At 37.6% G+C, this 18521-nt stretch overlaps 1 protein-coding gene across 5 annotated transcripts in view; it reads right to left on the bottom strand.

Annotated features, from left to right (window-relative positions):
• Nucleotides 1–465: 465 nt before the first annotated feature.
• The window catches only part of RNASEH2B (ribonuclease H2 subunit B), a 38929-nt gene continuing 20873 nt past the window's right edge, over nt 466–18521 (bottom strand). For 2 of the 5 annotated variants that reach the window (XM_030476077.1, XM_030476080.1), the window contains 6 exons: nt 13503–13567; nt 12167–12272; nt 9258–9336; nt 8287–8329; nt 3136–3216; nt 466–1199 (listed from right to left, as the gene is read on the bottom strand). In XM_030476077.1, coding sequence (XP_030331937.1) covers nt 1092–1199; nt 3136–3216; nt 8287–8329; nt 9258–9336; nt 12167–12272; nt 13503–13567 — 482 coding nt within the window. In that variant the 3' untranslated portion in view covers nt 466–1091. The other 3 variants (XR_003989998.1, XM_030476079.1, XM_030476078.1) reach the window with 3 other exon arrangements.

The raw sequence follows: 18521 nt of genomic DNA, 5'->3' as shown, positions 1-18521 counted from the left end.
TTCTCTTTGATTCTGTGAATGAGAGAACTTGCAACTTAGCAGATAGCTATCCTTCTGAATATATGGCAATACTCTGTAAAGTGGACAGCATACACCCAAAAGTGAGTAGTGTGTTTTAAGTAACAGTCCTACCTTGTTCAAAACTTCATAAAATTAAACCTTATCTAAGACACTCATACTTAAGCCTTAGAATCCAGGTCCAAATAAGCTTATTTAAAAAAACAAGTTTTGCCTTTAAATAAATCTTCCCTTAATTACTTTTTTAAGAACCTACTGACCTTGGAACTGAACATAAAAATATCTCTATATAGCCATGTGTTAAGAGATTTATCATGTAAGCCAAAAGTGATACTGTAATTCTTTAAGGATTAAAATTTATACACAGGAAAATACCAAAACCCCTTAATAAATGTCCTGAAGCCCAATCTAACTCTTGAAATGTACAGCAAATACAACAAACATGAATTTGTTACACAAAGCACTTTATTGCATTACATGTCCATTGACATTTATTGCAATTTGTTTCTAGCATATTCAAACCAACCCAAATCCCAATACAGACACTGTCTTTGCCTCGATAAATTGCCACCAATGACAACACTTACATCAGCACTTAGATTTGGGTCAACATAAAAACCTAATGATGACATCCTACTCTGGTGTTACACTGGGTAAAAATCTCCATAAACTCTCAAAAAATAATGCTCCTTATGAATGAAAAAAACTCCTTAAAAACTCAAACAAGGGCATGCTTCCAGCCTGGAATGGAGTGCAATGGAGAAAACCCTGTGGTAGCCTTGATTGAGCTTGCTCTAGAACAAGCAGCAGTACAGTATGGTTTAACCTTGCTTCTTGGTTCATAGGACCATGTTGCTAATGCAACAAGGCTGTCTTCCTGACCCAGGCTGGAATATCTGCATGGTACCTCCTTGCCCAGCTGAGGCATAACAGCTCTGTCCCGCGCTCACTCACAAACTCCACCATGTACACAGACATGTCCTGCACATAATATACTAACAAAAAACCCCAGGAGACATCTTTAGCTTAACATAAAAATAACTACTGTATAAAACTCATTCAAGAACAAGCCTTTATTTTGATGCTTTAGGTTTGGAGCTGAAGAAAGCAGAAATTGATTTCATTCCAGTCTTATCAACTTTGGCCAAAGCCTTCTGCGCTGCAGACATCTTGCTGTTTGCCTGTTAGTGAAATGATAAACAGAAAAAGTTAAGCAGCATCTCAATAGGAGAGCTACGAACTCCTAAATACAGAAGTCAACCAAGAAGTTGGATTGCTTTTTTAGTATACAGCAGTAAATATAATGTTGTGCAGGCTTTAAATTGTAAGAAAAAATCCTTACAAAACAAACTCGAGATTATTCAAACAGAAAAATACTTGTCATGAACTACTTAACCTCAAAGACAGAGAATCAACTACAAGGACAAGGAGGTGAAACATCTTTTCTTTCTGCAGAATGAGGTATCCCAACTCAAACGTTTACTTTGGGATAATCCCTGAGTGTACATCAAGAGGAATAATGCGTGCAATAGAACAGATGCATACTGTACCCTCCGACTCAATCTCATGATTATGCTGTCAGCAAGCTGAATTGGAGCCTTGCATTACAAATGATGAATAATTCACACTGATTTATTATCAAAGACTCTAAGCACAGTGAAATAAAGGGAAAAGAGATGGAAGAAGTAAGAATGAAGAAGGTAACTAACATTTGCAAAGCACTTTGAGGCCACTGGGACAACTTCCCAGACTTTTACACCTAAAACACATTTTATGAGCCACATTTTACAGAGCTGACCTCTTTTCTTTCTTGCATTCTAAAATGTTACGGTTTAAATCTCTAGCTGTTTTCCCTATTAAGAAAACTTTGCATTGACCTTTCTTTATAATACTCCTCAGTCTGCAGGACTTCACAATTACAATACTTGGGATCAGCTAGAAGGTTATGGATAAGACGGAGATACGCAACAACAGTATGATCGTCTCTGTTACTATACAAACAGAACCCCTGCCAAAGTACTTAAAAAAAAGTAGTACATTGTACAGAGTCCAAGAGCTATCTTTTCTTTCCCAGATTCTCTCATCAATGCACTTCATTATTTCAGAAATAAATCATATTTAATGTTAAAATGAATTATCTCCCCTCAGCTTATTTCTATCTTTATGCTCAGTTCAAAAGCTATAGGTACATAATGGGGGAAGAGGGGAAACATGCGTATTTTAGACCATTTTATCTTCACTTAGGGGGCAATCCTCCTCTTACTTCTAAACTAGCATGTGCCCTGAGCACAAAAAATTCTGGGATTGTTGGGGGGAAGGAAGGAATGTATCTGTCACCAGCTGCTTCTCTTTGCAGAGGGATAAAGAGTAGTCGGCATTAGTCTGAAGGTCACAAGACCAGCACAGAGGGCCTTTTTGGTTCCCAATAGATTGGAGAAGGATTCATTTTCTTTCAATGTTCAGAGAAATAAGCCAGTGCAAGCCTCACAACCTTGGCACACATGGAGAGAATCTTTCTTTTCACATCTCTGTTGCTCTCCTAGGAATAATACAGTGGCAGGCACCACTGGACTCAGATTTGAATTGGCCTCCAAACTTGTGCTGGAGCTGGCAATCAGCAAGCTCTGTGTTGATTTAACTTTGTTAAGTTGAATAAGTAAGTGCACAAGCAATATTTCTAGGTAAAAATAAAGCCTGTCTCAGCATCCCTTGGAACGTAAGTGAATGCTGCCATCTTTGTTTCTTTTTCAAATTACTGAAATTTAACAGTTGCTATCACTAAGCCACAGGATTTCTCATCTCAAGTTCTCAAAGAGCTTTGCAAACATTAGCTGAGCACCTTAACATACGTGTCAAACTCCATGAGATTCACTGGAATGTTCACTGATATAGTACTGTCAAACAGTAACAGCATAGAAGAGTTCAGAAAGGGACATGAAGACTATCAAAGTAAAATCAAACCTGAATGAAAAGTTTCAAGGAGATATAATTACAAACATCTGTGCTTTGTATTTGTTTTTCTGACGTGTTTTGGAGGAGAAAAATAGGCATTCTGTGCCAATGTTGGACGTTAATCTACGCTTTAGCAAAACATGCATGAATGCAAGGCTTGCTTACCTTTTTGGTTTTCAGATTGCTGCTGTTAAACTTAGTATAGTCTTCTTCTGCTTCCACAGGGCCATCTGATAATTTCCTTTTCTGAAATGTTAGAGTGAGGAAGTTGCTGCGTCAACCACTTTTATGATGTACACACATGGAAGTTTAAATTTTTTGGCTTTATAACGTAATCATAGCACCAAAATAGGACTGGCAATCAACTGAAGAATCTTCAGTGACAGTGGAAGATTTCTCTTTGCAATTGTCTTCTTTACATGTGAATATATACCATCTCTACAGTATTCAAAAGAGATCATTCAATGTGGAGATCATCCAATGTGATGGGAAGCATTTTCTTCTTCCTAGCCTTCTGAAGAAAGACTTCTAGAAATCACTTGAATCCCATTTTTAACTTCCATGATTGTGACTTTGGTGTCAGAGTCTATTTAGACAACCTTTAGGAAGCAGCTGTTGGAAGTTCGTGCCTAACAGCCAGGGAACCTAGACTCCGGTCCCCGTGGTCTGATGGAACTGTGCAGCAGCTCCAGTGTTACTGCCATCTGCCAGCACAAGTGGATCATTATCTAGTCTATTATCTGTTTGTGCACAACCTTTAGAAGTAATTAGTTTCTGCAGTTTGGCAACAGTGAAGCATTGACATATTTCTGCTGACTGCTTCATCACTTGAATCTAACAGTATATTAAGAAGCTTGACTGCACGTGCTGTGTGCCTTCTAACTTCAAAAATAATGAAAGTGAACAGTTCTCGGCACTTCACAAAATCAGGCCGTAAGAATGAATATTTCTTTCCATAAACTGTGAGCATGTGTTTAGTTTAAAGGTGAAAACTTTCTGGTATGTTTCCAAAAGGGAAAAAAAGTATATAGCATTTTACAACACTATTTTTATTATTATTATATATCTGATATTACTACCATGTCCTTAATATCCTGTGAAATCTAAACTGTGGCCTTCCCAGTTTTTGTGCCAAAGAGAGTGATTTTGCAAGCAACTTGGATGGTACCATACACTTTAAGATCCTGTTTTATTCATTTTGTTTATGGTGCTTGTGATGTCTCTCTCTCTCCCCGCTCCCTCTCTCCCTTTGGCACAGAAGCCAGGTCTGCAGCTTAGATTTCTCAGCTCTTAGAACCACATCCAACAGCAGCCTTTTCTTTTGGTTTCAATGGGATCTGGATCAGCCTCTCTAGGGGCCTGTTTACTGTGCTGTGATTACATTTTCAAATGACAATCTAATGAATAATTACTATTCTTCTCTTTTTGGAATCTGATAAACAAGTTTTTAAAACTTACAACAAAATGTTTGCGTTCCAGCAAAATGTTTGCTGTTTAGTTGTAGCAGAGCCTACATACTCTTTGTAGATGTCTCTCATCATCTGCCAATGGCCAGATTCCCTGTGCTGACACTGGACAGTTTGACAATTACAACACAAGATCAATGGCTTACAATTTATACACAGAACATGTAATTTTGGTTTAATCATTAGATCACAGAATCTAGGCTGTACCCAGTTTACTATTATCCAGTACTACAAGAGAGAGAATCTCTTGTAGCTTTTCTGTTAACCACTGAAGTTTCTAAATCTCTCCTCCCTTGAGAATTTAACATCATTTCTAAACATGCAATTACTTTACCATAACAGGAAATACATGTTAGACCCTTCTTTATTTACAATAATCCTATACTATGTCTATCAACACACCTAACTTTCATGAAGAGAAATGTCAATGCAAGTGAATAAAAATGGTCTGAAGGAGACTATAGGTTCCAGTGTACCAGCCTGCCTTGCTCCTCTGAGACTCTGAAATAAAGGGGAGTTTTAATCTTTGAAGTTGCAAAGACTAAAACACAGAAGCATCACACACATCCTGGTCAGTGCTCTGGATATTAATCAGATCCTCAGCTAGATTTCACTGCCCAACAACCGAACAGTTCTAAGCCTCATTTCCTCTGTAACCAAGCTGCTGAAATAAAATTATTTTTAAAAATAGATTCTAAGAACTATCCCAATGGTATAAAAGCTATTCGTACATAATACGTAATGTACATCACATGTAGTTTAATATAGTTGTTGTAACATGCTTATATGGCTAATGAATATCAGTTGGCTCCTGATGTGCATTTAATATTTCTTACAATGCATAAAGATAATTCTTAACTGAATCAAAGGGCCAAGTAACTGTGCAGCCAGGACAACTGTCCAACCACATGGAAATAACTTATATCCATGGATATACGTTGGAGAACAAATGCTATTAATAACAGTAGGGCCCAATTATTCCTGCATGTGCTAGCTGACATACTGCTTAGCAGAACAGCCACTGAACCAGCCAGAAATGAAATTATTTTAGACTTTGTTTCGGTAAGTAGCAGGGACATTGCAGGAAAGGTCGGTGTAGTAAGTAACCTAGTTTCAGTAGACACAGAGTGCCTCAGTTTAAATTAAAGAGAAAGGATAATCAAACGTGGGGTTCTTGATTCTGGAGGGGCAAACTTTGCAAACCATACGCTTTATTTCTCTAAGCCAAAGCAAAGGGACTTGATGTCCCCCTTGAGGAGGACACTTTGGAAAGTAAAAGACAGAAGTGATTTTGACTCTTCTTCAATCAAGGTGAAAAATCTTGAAAGAGCTTCTCAGACTAAACTATATCATAAAATACGAGGTTGGAAGGGACCTCAAGGATCATCTGGTCAAACCTTTCCAGGCAAAACATGACCTAGACTAGATACCCCAGCATCCTGCCCTGCTGAATCTTAAAAGTATCCAACACTGAAAAATCCACTACTTCTAGGGGAGTTTATTCCAATGGCTGACTGTTCTCACTATGAAAAATTTTCCTCTTGTGCCCAGTCAGATACGTAACTTGTGTCCATTACCCCCCATCTTTTCCATGTGACTCCTTATAAAAAGGGATTCTCCATCTTCTTTGTAGCCACCCTTTAAATATTGGAACATAGCCTTCTATTCTCTAGGCTGAACAAACCCAGTTCTCTCAGCCTTTCCTCTTACAGCAGGCTTCCTAGTCCTTTGATCATATGAATACTTCCCCTTGCTCATACCGATACACACATACAACCACCCCCCAAAAAAAAAGGATTTTAGGAGTAAGCAGAATTCTACAGTGAATGAGAAAAAAGACTGTCAAAAACCAAAATTTGTTTTAGGGGTCAGGTAATACTGGGATTAAGTGAGAACTGCCAAAAAGTCAAGCTGAGTTAGACCTTGGAAAGGAAACTAAAACAAATAGTAGAAGGTTGTTTAGCCACAGAGGCAAAAAGAGAAACAAAAAAGAAAAAGTGAAGCTGCTATACAGGGAGGATTGGATAGATTTTAAAGCTAATCTATGTGTAGCCCCAAAATGGAATAAATCCTTTGCCTCAGTAAATTGTTTTCAGTAAAGATGAAGAGGTTAAACACAAGGGCAGAAAAGAGAACAGAAATCACTCTATTCAAGACAGAATTAAAACTCAATATGCTGACACTGTTGGGAGACTGCCTCAGAAATCACAAGTCCAGAGCAAAACCTGGCAACTGTTCTATCAGGCAGGGACCATAATGTGGCAGATTAGCCAAACATCCATCTGTACATAAGGAGGAAGAAAAGTGGTAGTAGGCGCTAGAATGGGGAGGGAGAGAAAAAGTTAAAGAAGGAAGAATAACCGAAGATATAGAGTAAATGAAAACTAAACATAGGTAATACCTACTAACATTTTTTTTCCTCAAAGATAACACATTTTCTGGTGACAGAAACGTGAAGGATTGCCAGAGGACTTGACATGGTGCCGCTTAAGCAACTGAAATTACAGAAAACAAAGATTGCATAAGAATGTTAAGACAGGTAAGAAACTGGGTAAAAGGGAAACAAAGGCAAATAATGCAGAAAGAGATGGCATTGGATTGGATGGAGATTACTAGCGGAGTGCCATGAAAAATATCTATTCAAAATCTTCATTAATTGTTAAAGATAACAGCATGCTTACATTTACTGAATGTACATTATGAGTGCCTAAAGAGCTTTTAACACCATGAAGGAAAAGCCAGAGAACCTTCAAGACTGGAAACATTAAAAACAGGTGAAAGGCACAGAAGTACAAGGTCACGTACACAGCAGCTAATGGCATGAATTTCTTGTAAATCTGAATGCTGATCAACTGAAAATTGCAGTGGAGAAAAAAAACCCAACTGTGTGTCTTAACCATTCACAGCAGACTGTGAGCTATCTAGTACATCACACAGTAATAGAGGCAAATGGGACTCTAAGATGTAATGAGAGTAAGTACTTCCAGTTAAGACAAGAAGGGAAGAATGCCATCATATTGTACCGGTAAAGGTTTTATCATGAATAATTATGTATGATTCTGGTCACCTGCTTCGAAACAACTGAATTCATCTTGGAATAGGTGTAAAGAAATGTTCCTGCAACAACGAGGGAATGGAGAGACCATCTCACACAATCAAGTTTGGCTTCACAAAATGAAATAGAAAGGATATATGTTTTCCCTTTACACATTGAGAAAAGGTATGTTAGGGAAAACAGCCATTTCAATTAAAAAAACAGAAAGATGTTAGCACAAAAGTGCAAGGGAATTAATTGGCCATGAATAAATTCAAGGTGGAATTTACAGAAAGGTTTCTGAGCATCAGAGGAATGAGGTTATAGAACAGTCTTCCAAGACAAGTAATGGAAATAATAAAAGTCCTAATGAGACTTATACTCAAGAATGGTCAGTGTATGAGAGATTATCCAACATGGCTGTCTGGAAATTCATGACCCAGGAGGTCCTTTTCAGGGTCCTCATAAATTACCTATGAAAGAAAACCTATGAGGTCATAATGTCCCTTCAACCTTAGTAAAACTAAACAAGCAAAACATGTATGAAAAGACTGCTGACCAAAACCAAAAAGAAAGAGACATAAAATACGTCTCTCTCTTTCCCTCCCCTTTTTCAAACAGGAAAACCAAACAAAATATTCCTTATTTTTAAAAAAATTAAATACATGGTAAATTTCTCATGTTATTTCAGACCAGCTTTTCACAAGGCCAACTTACTTATTGTATTGTACCCAGTGTTTGGCCTAGTGTAGTTATAACAATAATTCAGAGAAATTAGCTTACAACACATCTGTCAATATCTTAATATTCTCCTACCTTCAATGGTGGCTCTGCTGCTGGGCTTTTAAGTTCTGGGAGCCTGTAGAACAAAAGATTTTAAGTTATAAATTAAGACAGCTGGACTGCACAACCTAAAGCTTCTAATTCCTTCCCCACAAAGTCTGCTTTGGTTATCAATTGCTCACACATGGCATGCATTTGCAAAAAAAAGAGCTCATGGACTCTACATTAGATAACTAAAACAGAGCCAGGCACCATAGCAGAAACATAGGCTCTTTTAAAAGTTCTTAGATCTGGCAACCAAAACAGAACTCCACCTTACTTTTGAAAACCTTGCCTATTAGTAAGATGGTATTATAAAGCACATAATATCTCTTCAATGAAACAGTTAAGCTATGGGACTTCAAGCTGCAAATTGCACATTTTTCCATAGGCCACTATAACAGAACCCTTTGAACAGAGCTGAGCTGAAGGACAGGTGCAGGGTCCCAGTGATGCTCCAAGCAAAGGCTGCTGCTGGCAGGGAACACCAGGGTGAGGATGCTGGCTCACCTTCCAGATTTAAATATAAACTAACATGGGTTAGATATATGAAGTCAAACCCCAGCAGCACTGAGCAAGTAGGGAAAAGGAAAGAAGACTGGGGATGAGGATTCTACTCTTGGCTCTGCTGCTTGTGCTTGACAGTTCTGGACAAACTGCTGTAAGTCTTTGGATTTCCTTCCCACTTTGTTTATAATAAGATACACCTCTCAGGTTTTCATGATACAAATGTAGTAACAGACATACCAGACTTTTATATCATATCTCTCTTACAGCCCATCATAGGCACAACAGAAAGGCATAATCGACATTTGAAAAAAACTCACATTTAAAGTGTGGCAAATACAAGCTCATAGTGTTATTCGTTGCAACCAAGATGAACAAATCTCAGTATTCAACAGCACTGACCAAAGGACGTTAATGCACTGCATATAAAACTAGGAGCTAGCTGGAACAATACTTACCCTAAGTATTTTAACAACTCCTTACTCAGATCTTCAGGAATATATTCTGATATTAACCCATGGGCATAGCGTACATAGTCTTCAGGAACAGGGCAGGGAGTGAGAAGCAGAAGAAAAAGAACATCCACATTATATAGTCACGTTGCCTTAGCCATGTTGCACGTGCTACCATAAATCATAAGACTGAATTAATAGTAAGAGACTTCTAATGGATACACTGTGATGGTTCTCTGTGTTGAGTAGTTTATGTTATATGACACTTGTAGGTTTATTTAAAAAGTAAAGACTTAGTACACTCACTTTGTCAGCACATGTTATTAATATCTCCTGTATGTACTTTACAAAAGCTGTTCACTTTCTGAGCATACTAGATATCATGTATTTTTCCAAAGAAATTAAATTTTAAAAACCTGCAAAAGTAAAAAGCTGACTCAACAGAACACACGATCATTAATTTTAAAGCATCTGGATCTTACAATTATTTGGCAAAGGCTTCAGTACTAAAGTACATTTTCTGGCTTCAACTGAAAACAATTAGATGAGACAATGAGTCTATTTCAAAGTCTTGTACTTAATTTCAGTACTTCACAGAAAATGCCAAGGCCTATCTAAACATCACTGGCAAGACGGGATAATTATCTGTGGAAATATGAACTACTAGAAGCTGTTTTCAGTACAGGGCACTCCTGCTACAACATTTTTCTGAGAAACTGGGAAAAAAAGTGACCCTTTTAAAACATAAAGTCTTAAATCAGATCTTTTCGGTCATGTTCTACACAAGCACTTACTGATCATGGGCTGGATCTTTTAAACTTGCTGTTGTTGGGCCTGCTAGGGAGTAACAGCGCCCGTGCACAGGAAGTATTTGCCAGACAGATATTCAACCAAAATCTCACCTCTGAATTTCATCTACAATAGGCCAGCTTTCTTTGTTCATATGCCTACGCATCTGCAGAGATCAGAAGCATGTGGTAAACTAGCCTCAGGGTGGTAAAGAACTGTTTCTTCTGTGCCAGACATAGTTTCCTTTTTTTTTCTTTTTCTGTTTTTTGAAACCTAAAAAGCCCAATGCAAACTGACACTGAAGCAGAAAGAATTCACAAACTGACACCAGCATATGCATTTCAATTACACTGACATCAAAATCTTAGTATCTCCCATCTACACTTCTACTTCCTCCACTGCTTAGATTCATCAAGGGTTTATCACTCCCTACACCCACTTTGGGGTCAGGAGAGAACAAGAAATAATTCCAATCCACGAGAATTTCACCTCAGCATTTAATATATCCAATTTATTGCTTAAGAAAAATATTCCCATCATTTCACTCTTTACATTATGACACTGAACAGTGAGTCCAAGTCAACTGCTATTATTTTGTGCTAAATAAAGAATCCATTCTCTTTACATTTCTCCCCTGAAGCAATCTTCACTGACTTCCTCTACCAATTCAAAAATACCACTGTTTGCCTTCTAGGGAGTCTGTGTTCTCACCCTAGCCTTGCTTTGTTATTAACCTCCTGTCAAACATCAGGAATACTTGTGCACCTCCCTTCTTTGTCTTCTGAATGAAATATTCAGGTCTCATATGTTAAACCTCCCCTCCTTCCCCATTTGCACTCATTATATCCTCCCAGATTTTTGCCCTACAATGTCTGTAGATGCTAACTACATACACCCATCTAGTTATAAGGTACTGAAATTTTGTAATACCCCTATGAAAGCAATCTCTACAGAAATAAATTGCACTGTCATGGCAGTGAAAGGATCAGACAAGAAAATTAGTCTTATTAAAAATAAGTGTTGAGTAAGGTCCATTTGACTTCCTGTCATTCACCTTGCTACATACAGTGGGGCTGCCTCCAAAACTTACCTACTTTTAACTGCTAGTATTCACTATTTCAGTGTTGCTCTTTAGATTTAAAATCTGAAAAAAGTTTTTAAAAAGACTATTATATCCAGGTGTGGAAAAAACACTGCAGATAAGCTAATTACAAATTTCAGAGATAAAGTATTTAAGCATAGTCAACATGGTTGCTGTCAGGATGATTTTCCCTTTCTTTAAAAAAATGGGGGTGGGGAAAAGGATGAAAAGCTACTGTAAAGTTAAAGTCACTTACAAGTTTTGCAGCTTTGCCTCTTTTTAAAAACCATATATTACAATCTCTGTTCTATAAAACTGTCTAGTTGCCTCTTAAATCTCATTTATGTTGTTTCCTTTGATATCATTACTTGGTAACTCATTTTCCACTTCGTCAGCAAGTTGCTTTGTTTCTACTTATTTTTCAACAGCATGCAGACTTCTGAATGTCTCTGTAATAAGAAACAACTTTCTTTTGTTCATCTTATTCTAAACTTTTCTAATTTTTCATTAACATTCAAAGAATTTATTCTAAATCTATTTTCAGCTTTCTCTACGTAACTTCATGTCCCAGTAACATTCAGGACACTGCCCTCCCCAAAGGGAGGGAAAAGGTTACTAGAAGCAAACAGGATCACTCCAGACTTTTGGGTACCAGGCTTGTCAACATTAGGGCAATTTAATACATGTATTATTAAAGGTTTTGCCCTTTATAAGCACACACTTGTGTATTCTATACATTTGCCACATAACGCAATGTTCCAAGCAAGAGCTTTTACTCTGTGACTATGACTTCCTAAGATCTCCTCTCTTTTTGAAGAATTCTATGAAGAGTATTTGAATGCTAATAAAAATAATAATAAAAAAGAACTCTGTTGTAACTCAGAAAAGTCAAGTCACACAGTCACAACATATATGGAATTTTCTGTAGAAGGAATAAATTTACTGCAAAGGCCAATTTCAATACATTTGAGATGCTAATCATGTTTTATCTCCACCTATAGGATTTCACAAAAATGGAATTCATTACAATGTTTAGTTTTCTTACCTTCTTCAGTATCTGTGATCTGTTTACTGCTGATAAATGTAGCTGCATATACCCTTTCGCCTACAGTTATATTGTTGCTTTTAAGTGCTTTCACTGTTTGATTGACCTATAAGAAACCACAGAATGAAATGTCTGTATCAGTGTTGTTATGCACATGTTAATGCAGTGACAAAGCTCTTGTAATTTTGTTTCAAGCATATAAAACACTCAAGTTATGGACTGTGGTGAAATTTAATATACATTTGTAATGACTAGCATATGAGCTTAAAGAACCCAAAGAAACTAGTATGTCTTTGAAGATGTTGCCTTGGCAACATAGCACCAGTTTTGGAGCACCCTAAGATGAGCCAAGCTACTCAAATGCAACAGCCATGACCACACAGGTGAGAAATACACCTGCTTGGAGAACAGAATGGCTGAGCCCAGCTGGATTGCAAAGGCAGTCCTGAAGGAAATCAAAGATTAAGAACTTTACAAGGCACTGCTATACTGGATCTAACAGAGAGATAACTGGCAGAAGACATTTTCAACAACACAAACAGGTTGTTGAAACATCTGCTCAAATGCAAATATTCAGGTACTCATTGCAAAGTAAGATATCCCCATTCCTCACCATTGCAGAAAGTAGACCAGATTTTGTGCTTGTGTTAACTAATTTAAGTGAGGAGGCTTCCTTGTATCATGTGATGCATACAATCATTTTTACAAAGTGGCATCATAATAGGGGAACAAGCATGTGCGTAAAACGAGATTCACCATCTTTATACCAAAATATAGACCACAATTAAGCTTTGCTATAACACTAGCTTGTTTTCTGCACACTGTACAGACCTCTTGGATCAGGGTAAAAGCAACCATACCAGGACCATCCTGAGAGACTCTGCCAAAACTTCATGAGGAAACCCATTTGTAGCACAAAACCAAGGCATTTCTGACCAGCTTTAATGCATGGCAGAATTTAAAAGTTGTAGTCAAAGCTCTCCTCTAGCTCATCTGTGAAGTGGACAAAGCAAAAGACAAGCCCCTCACCTTATGCAAAGCCTAACAAACACAGCGAAAAGCTGAATTTCAGCTGCTTCTTGTGCCTCCTTCCACTCCATGAATCCCTTTTATGCCAGCCCCGTTAGAAAGAGAAATGTTACAAACTTTTCATTTCTCTAATATCTCATCCCATTCACAAGTGCAACAACTTTACTGTGATGACTCTCCTTCCTGCGCAGGACATACACCTTGAACTTAGGCACACCACATGGCTCAAATGCAGATAAGGACAAGTTAAATAGCATTTTAATTTTAAACATAAAGCAATTTTGAAAGCAAAAGAGAAACACAATACCTTTTTCTTTAACCACTTCAGTGTCTTCTCTTGGCTGTATTTGTGGAATTTCTGGCTGCCAATCTCTGAGAAAACATAAGTAAGGGTAAGAAAGTCATAACTGGTTTGAATTGCATTTTCAATACATTTAAATCTTTTAAGTTATAGATACAGCATGAAAGTTAATTTGCAGCTTGCACATGTTTGATATCAGGGCAACAAGTTTCAAAAATATTGGGAACGTGGAAAAATAAACAGACTGGGCTGATATGCACAAGTCTGAACGACTTGACAATTCTTTAATTGGGCCCTAACCCAGCCAAGCACATGTTTTATTTATTTATGTGTAATCTTGGTCTGCCTGAATTCACTAAGACTCTTCTCGTAGTTTGCCAAACCTTCACTGCCATGTGTCTCCAGACTGGTCATTTTAACTGCACAGTTCACAATATAAAACATTGGTTCCACAATGGCTTAAAAAAAAAGAAAAAACCAATAAAAAAACACAAAACAAAAAACCCCACAACATCTTATCTTACATCTTCACTTATTGAATTCTAGCACCTACTAAGGGGCCAGGACAGAGAGTTGGTTAGTGAAGGCAAACTATTCACACTTTCAATATACTCTTTTCCTATCAATTCTCCCTTCTCATTTCACAGTGTGACTAAAGCAAAAGTTTTACTTCTATTCCCCTTTTACGTAGTTTAATATTGTGTCAAAAGAAAATACAGAATCAAAAAATAGTGAAACACACTCCTTGTGGGAGGAAGTACATGATTCATTTATGATTTATTGAGCAACACAAATTAACTCGATGATATAAGAATTTCAGAAAGTGTTTCCCCTATGATAACTAGGGTATCATGAACACTTGCTAGGGTATCATGAACACTTGCTGGTCACATGTGGTCAGCTGTCTGGAGATATGCGAGTTTATGATCAAAGGCAAAGAGAAAATTACAAAGGCTCATGGAAATTTCAGTATAAAAAAATCGGTATTCATTCACAGAAAGCTACATTTTGGAACTGGACTGAAATGCCTAAGAAGATTTCACAGGAAAGACCGTGTTTCAGTCTTTAACAGGTATTTCAATAAGTTTTAATCTCCTGTATACCATTCCCATAAATACCTACGTCTGTTTCATGTCATTTACTGATCCAGTATCATATTCCAATGCTCAGTTCATGAAGTTTCCTTCTGCCTTTGCAAACAACAAGGTAATATTTATAATTACTTCAGCATTTCTTTCTTTGGGTTTATCTTGGCTCTTTCAAATTGCATTCAAATTGCCAACTTTTATGTGCTCTCTGTGTATGCATGGTAGGGGGTGTGGAGAGGTTGAGGAAAGCTATTTACAAGATAAAGTTTAAATCTATCTCAACAGTTGTAGAAGGTCACAATGCAAAAATTCTAAAGAGCAAAAAGGAAAAGACCACTAATATACACTTTGATTCATGAAGATGATGAGCTGCAGGTAGAGTAATTAGCTGTGACATTGCTGGCTGCAGCCTTTAGGACTTAGAAGCTTCTAAATGGCTCTGAAAGAAGCAGAAAATGAGGGAGACACTCTGAATACTTGAACCTGCTTCTCAAAGAGCTAACATGGTTTGAGTCCACGTACAGTGAGTCGGATTCATGGATTCCTCTCCTACCTAAGAAAGTTCGAGGAAGGGACATCCCTCCAGCCACCATTCCCCAAAACTCATGCTGAAAAGTAATTCCAGCCCAGATTCCCAGGCAGACTCCCCCACAACAGCATGATTCAGAGTGACTCAGTCAGGGAAAGGAAACATAGAACTGTGAAGCCATTTTCATTAAAACATGTGAAAAATAATTACACTGAACCCTTCAGAGATCACTTCGTTTGAAAATATTTTGTGTGCTTGACAGTTCTGAGTATTAAACTCTAGGAACTGACAATATTTGAGACCTCTGAAGAATTAAAGTGAGTTATGAAAGTCACAAACTGCTGACAAAAGGATTCAATATTGGAACGTGGATTTAACATGTGATGCACATTTGGTATTGGTGAGAGTTAGCGACTATGTTTGATAATGTGAGTATATATTGGAAAGCCTTTTGTTCCCTAATGTGTCTGGTGCCTATAAAACTGGTCTGAGACATCTGGAAAGATTGGGTTTGAGAAATACAGATGGAATATAAGTGGTTCTACAATTAAATAATATGTTCAGTGATCGGGTAATCACTATGTAGACTTGGAAGTTTCCCTGATGTATTGTTGAGCAAACTGCCTAAAGCACATTTTAACATCCATTTTCTCAGTGTTTTCCATAACTCTGAAACTCATATGGCCCCTTTTTCCCTACCTTCTGGGAATACAAGCTTGGCAATATTACTTAGTTATTCTAATCAGGTAAGTTTTCTTGGCTCTTCATGTTAATCACATTAGACAAGATCACAGTACAGTTTTTGCCTTGCAAAATGAAACAAAGAGTAACAGTCTAGAACTGGAATTCATAACCTTTTCTTAAACCTTCTCAACTGCACTTCACACCCGATGTTCGAATTTATTAGCAAGCAACCTGCCTCACCCAGATTTAGTGAGCTGTAACACACCCTTTCCTCAACTACTAAACAGGTAACTGGGAATTTAATCCAGCAAAATGAATTTTCAGTGCCCTTCAACACTGAGGCTGGGGAAAGTGCACCTTCTGCTAATTCAGTAAGTGTAAACTGCGAGTGCTCTACGGTAAGAATTTGTGAGACAGATGTTAAACTCCTTAAGATTTAATTAAAAGTGAAATAATTACATTGTTAAGTTCTGCCAAACAGCATAGAGCTGCAGAAGACTCAACACAAAAGATAACTTTTTGCCCTAAACTCCTGCTCCTTAAATGAGAAAGGCTACAAAGTGGACAACAGGTCCTAGAGCTAGAAAAGACCACCTTACTCATATTGGTACTTTTTACAGGCAATAAAAGGCATGAGAATATGAAACACATAGAAGTGGATTCAACAGAAAGGTGATCTGTGCATGACAGGCAAGCAAGTGCCAATGTGTTTGCTGCATAACAATATACTTGGTGTTCTAAAAAACCCCAGAAATCCTAAGAACAAGCTCCACTTAACTTTCAACTCAACCCTGAACAAGAAAAGAAGCAGCAGGTATGTGCAGGTACATGCCTAAGGACCTCCAAGAACATCACATACAGCTGGTGTATGCATGTGTGTACAGCCTTAATGACAAAAGCAAATTTTACCTTAAATTTCAAAACAAAGACCAGGAAGTGGACATAACTTCTTTAACAGTTAATATCATTTGCTGGCAAAATGACACAAACTTACAGGTGTACATAATACATTATTAAAAATATTAATGCAAAAACCATGCAGTAAAGCATTTTCACTACTGTCTAACAGAACACAGTTTATGAGAGGATGCTCTGATGGATAACAACTGCAAATACAGTTTCAGAATGGATACAGAGGTTAGGCCAAGATACAAGTCCTTGCCTACAGCATTTTTACTTTTATTTTTTATTTTTACTTTGCTGTTATGAAGGGAACATAAATATAGCCCAAAGGCAGCACTGTTGTTTGGAGAAGTACCCCTTCAGAAGAATAATCCAGACCTTGTCCTACATTCCTGTAGGATTCTTCTTAGTTTGACAGCCAAGAGGATCTGGCATAATTTTTCACCTTCTCAGACGGGTGCACAGAAGATTAGTACTCCTTCTATCACCCCTGGCTCCTTACCCAGTATTGGACAAGTTGTAGGGCACAGCAATTGCCTAAAAGCTTAATAATAGTTATTACTGGAAACACTTATCACTTCAAGGGAAGGCAAAAGCGGTTGTGCGGTTCAGATGCATCTGTTTCAAGGAAGCCTTCTCCAAAGTCAGAGCCTACCCAAAGAAAAAGGTTCCCTGCTCTCAGTGATACTGAATGTAACTAAATGTTTTCTGAAGGTTCTTTTGGAAATACAGGAGTATCACAATAGCACATAATTCCAACTACCCCAGTACCAGCAAGACTGTAACAACAGTCTTGCTGCCCAGATTTCTTGCTCTCTTGTTAAAGTGATCATTTTCCATGGAAACACGACTTGCCCTAAAGTTCAAATTGGTTTTCTGGAGGAAGCAACTGCCCTACATTACATTATGATATGCACCACATCATACTGGAAATGCTTAAACTTGTGCATCTAAATCTTTCAGGAAAAACCCACAGTACCCCACTTATTGATGTTATATACAGCATTAAAGAGGTCTGGTGTTTTATTTCTTAAGCAAGGTTTTCATTCTTCCACCAGCTTTCCTTAGCCACTTCCCAATTATCTGTATATCCATCACCTAAATATTTCTTCTTATATATATATATCTAGGGCAGAGTGCTTCATGAAAACAAATTCCTAATATTTCTGGCTTTTAATCTGTGTACTTCAACTCCCTGGAGCAGCTCTACATGCATAAGGGTCAGGCACCTTAGTTGTTTTGCACTTGGTGGTAAATTCCATATTCTTAGACTCCTGTATCTCCTTCTGTAGACCTCTCATCTGTGTGTAGCGAAACCTCCATTCCCTATCAGGAAGTCAGCAAGCATAAAGGGAATGGTCTTTAAAGGACTGAATATAAAAACTGAGGTCTTGCATCTTTCACAGGTCTGCCAAACTGTGAAAATTATGCAGTGGTCCTCCCTCTTCCCTAGAAAGCATATATTGTCCTCAAAGAAAATAAAAGCCCCCATACCAAAGTGTATTCTGGGTAAAGGTTGAGGAATCTATGCACAGAACTGATACTTTGCTGATTTTTTTCATTTAGGTTTTCTTTCTCACACACACAATCCCAATCAAGTTTTCTTTTTTTAAAAAATTAAGTCTGCTTTCTCAGCAGCATGTTCCCTCTTTTCCAGCTTTTTCCTACTCATCATTTTAATGCCTTGCAACAAAGGGAGAAAAAAGATAACTGGACAATGGTTAACTTCTTCCACACCAGACCATCCGACTCTATATAAAGAATTGAGGGAGTTGTAGAACTTTCACCAAAAGGCAAAGAAACTTCACAACACATACAGTA

The sequence above is a fragment of the Strigops habroptila genome, chromosome 2 (assembly GCF_004027225.2).
Source record: "Strigops habroptila isolate Jane chromosome 2, bStrHab1.2.pri, whole genome shotgun sequence".
NCBI lineage: Eukaryota > Metazoa > Chordata > Aves > Psittaciformes > Psittacidae > Strigops > Strigops habroptila.
This window is presented reverse-complemented; position numbering and strand designations above follow the sequence as displayed.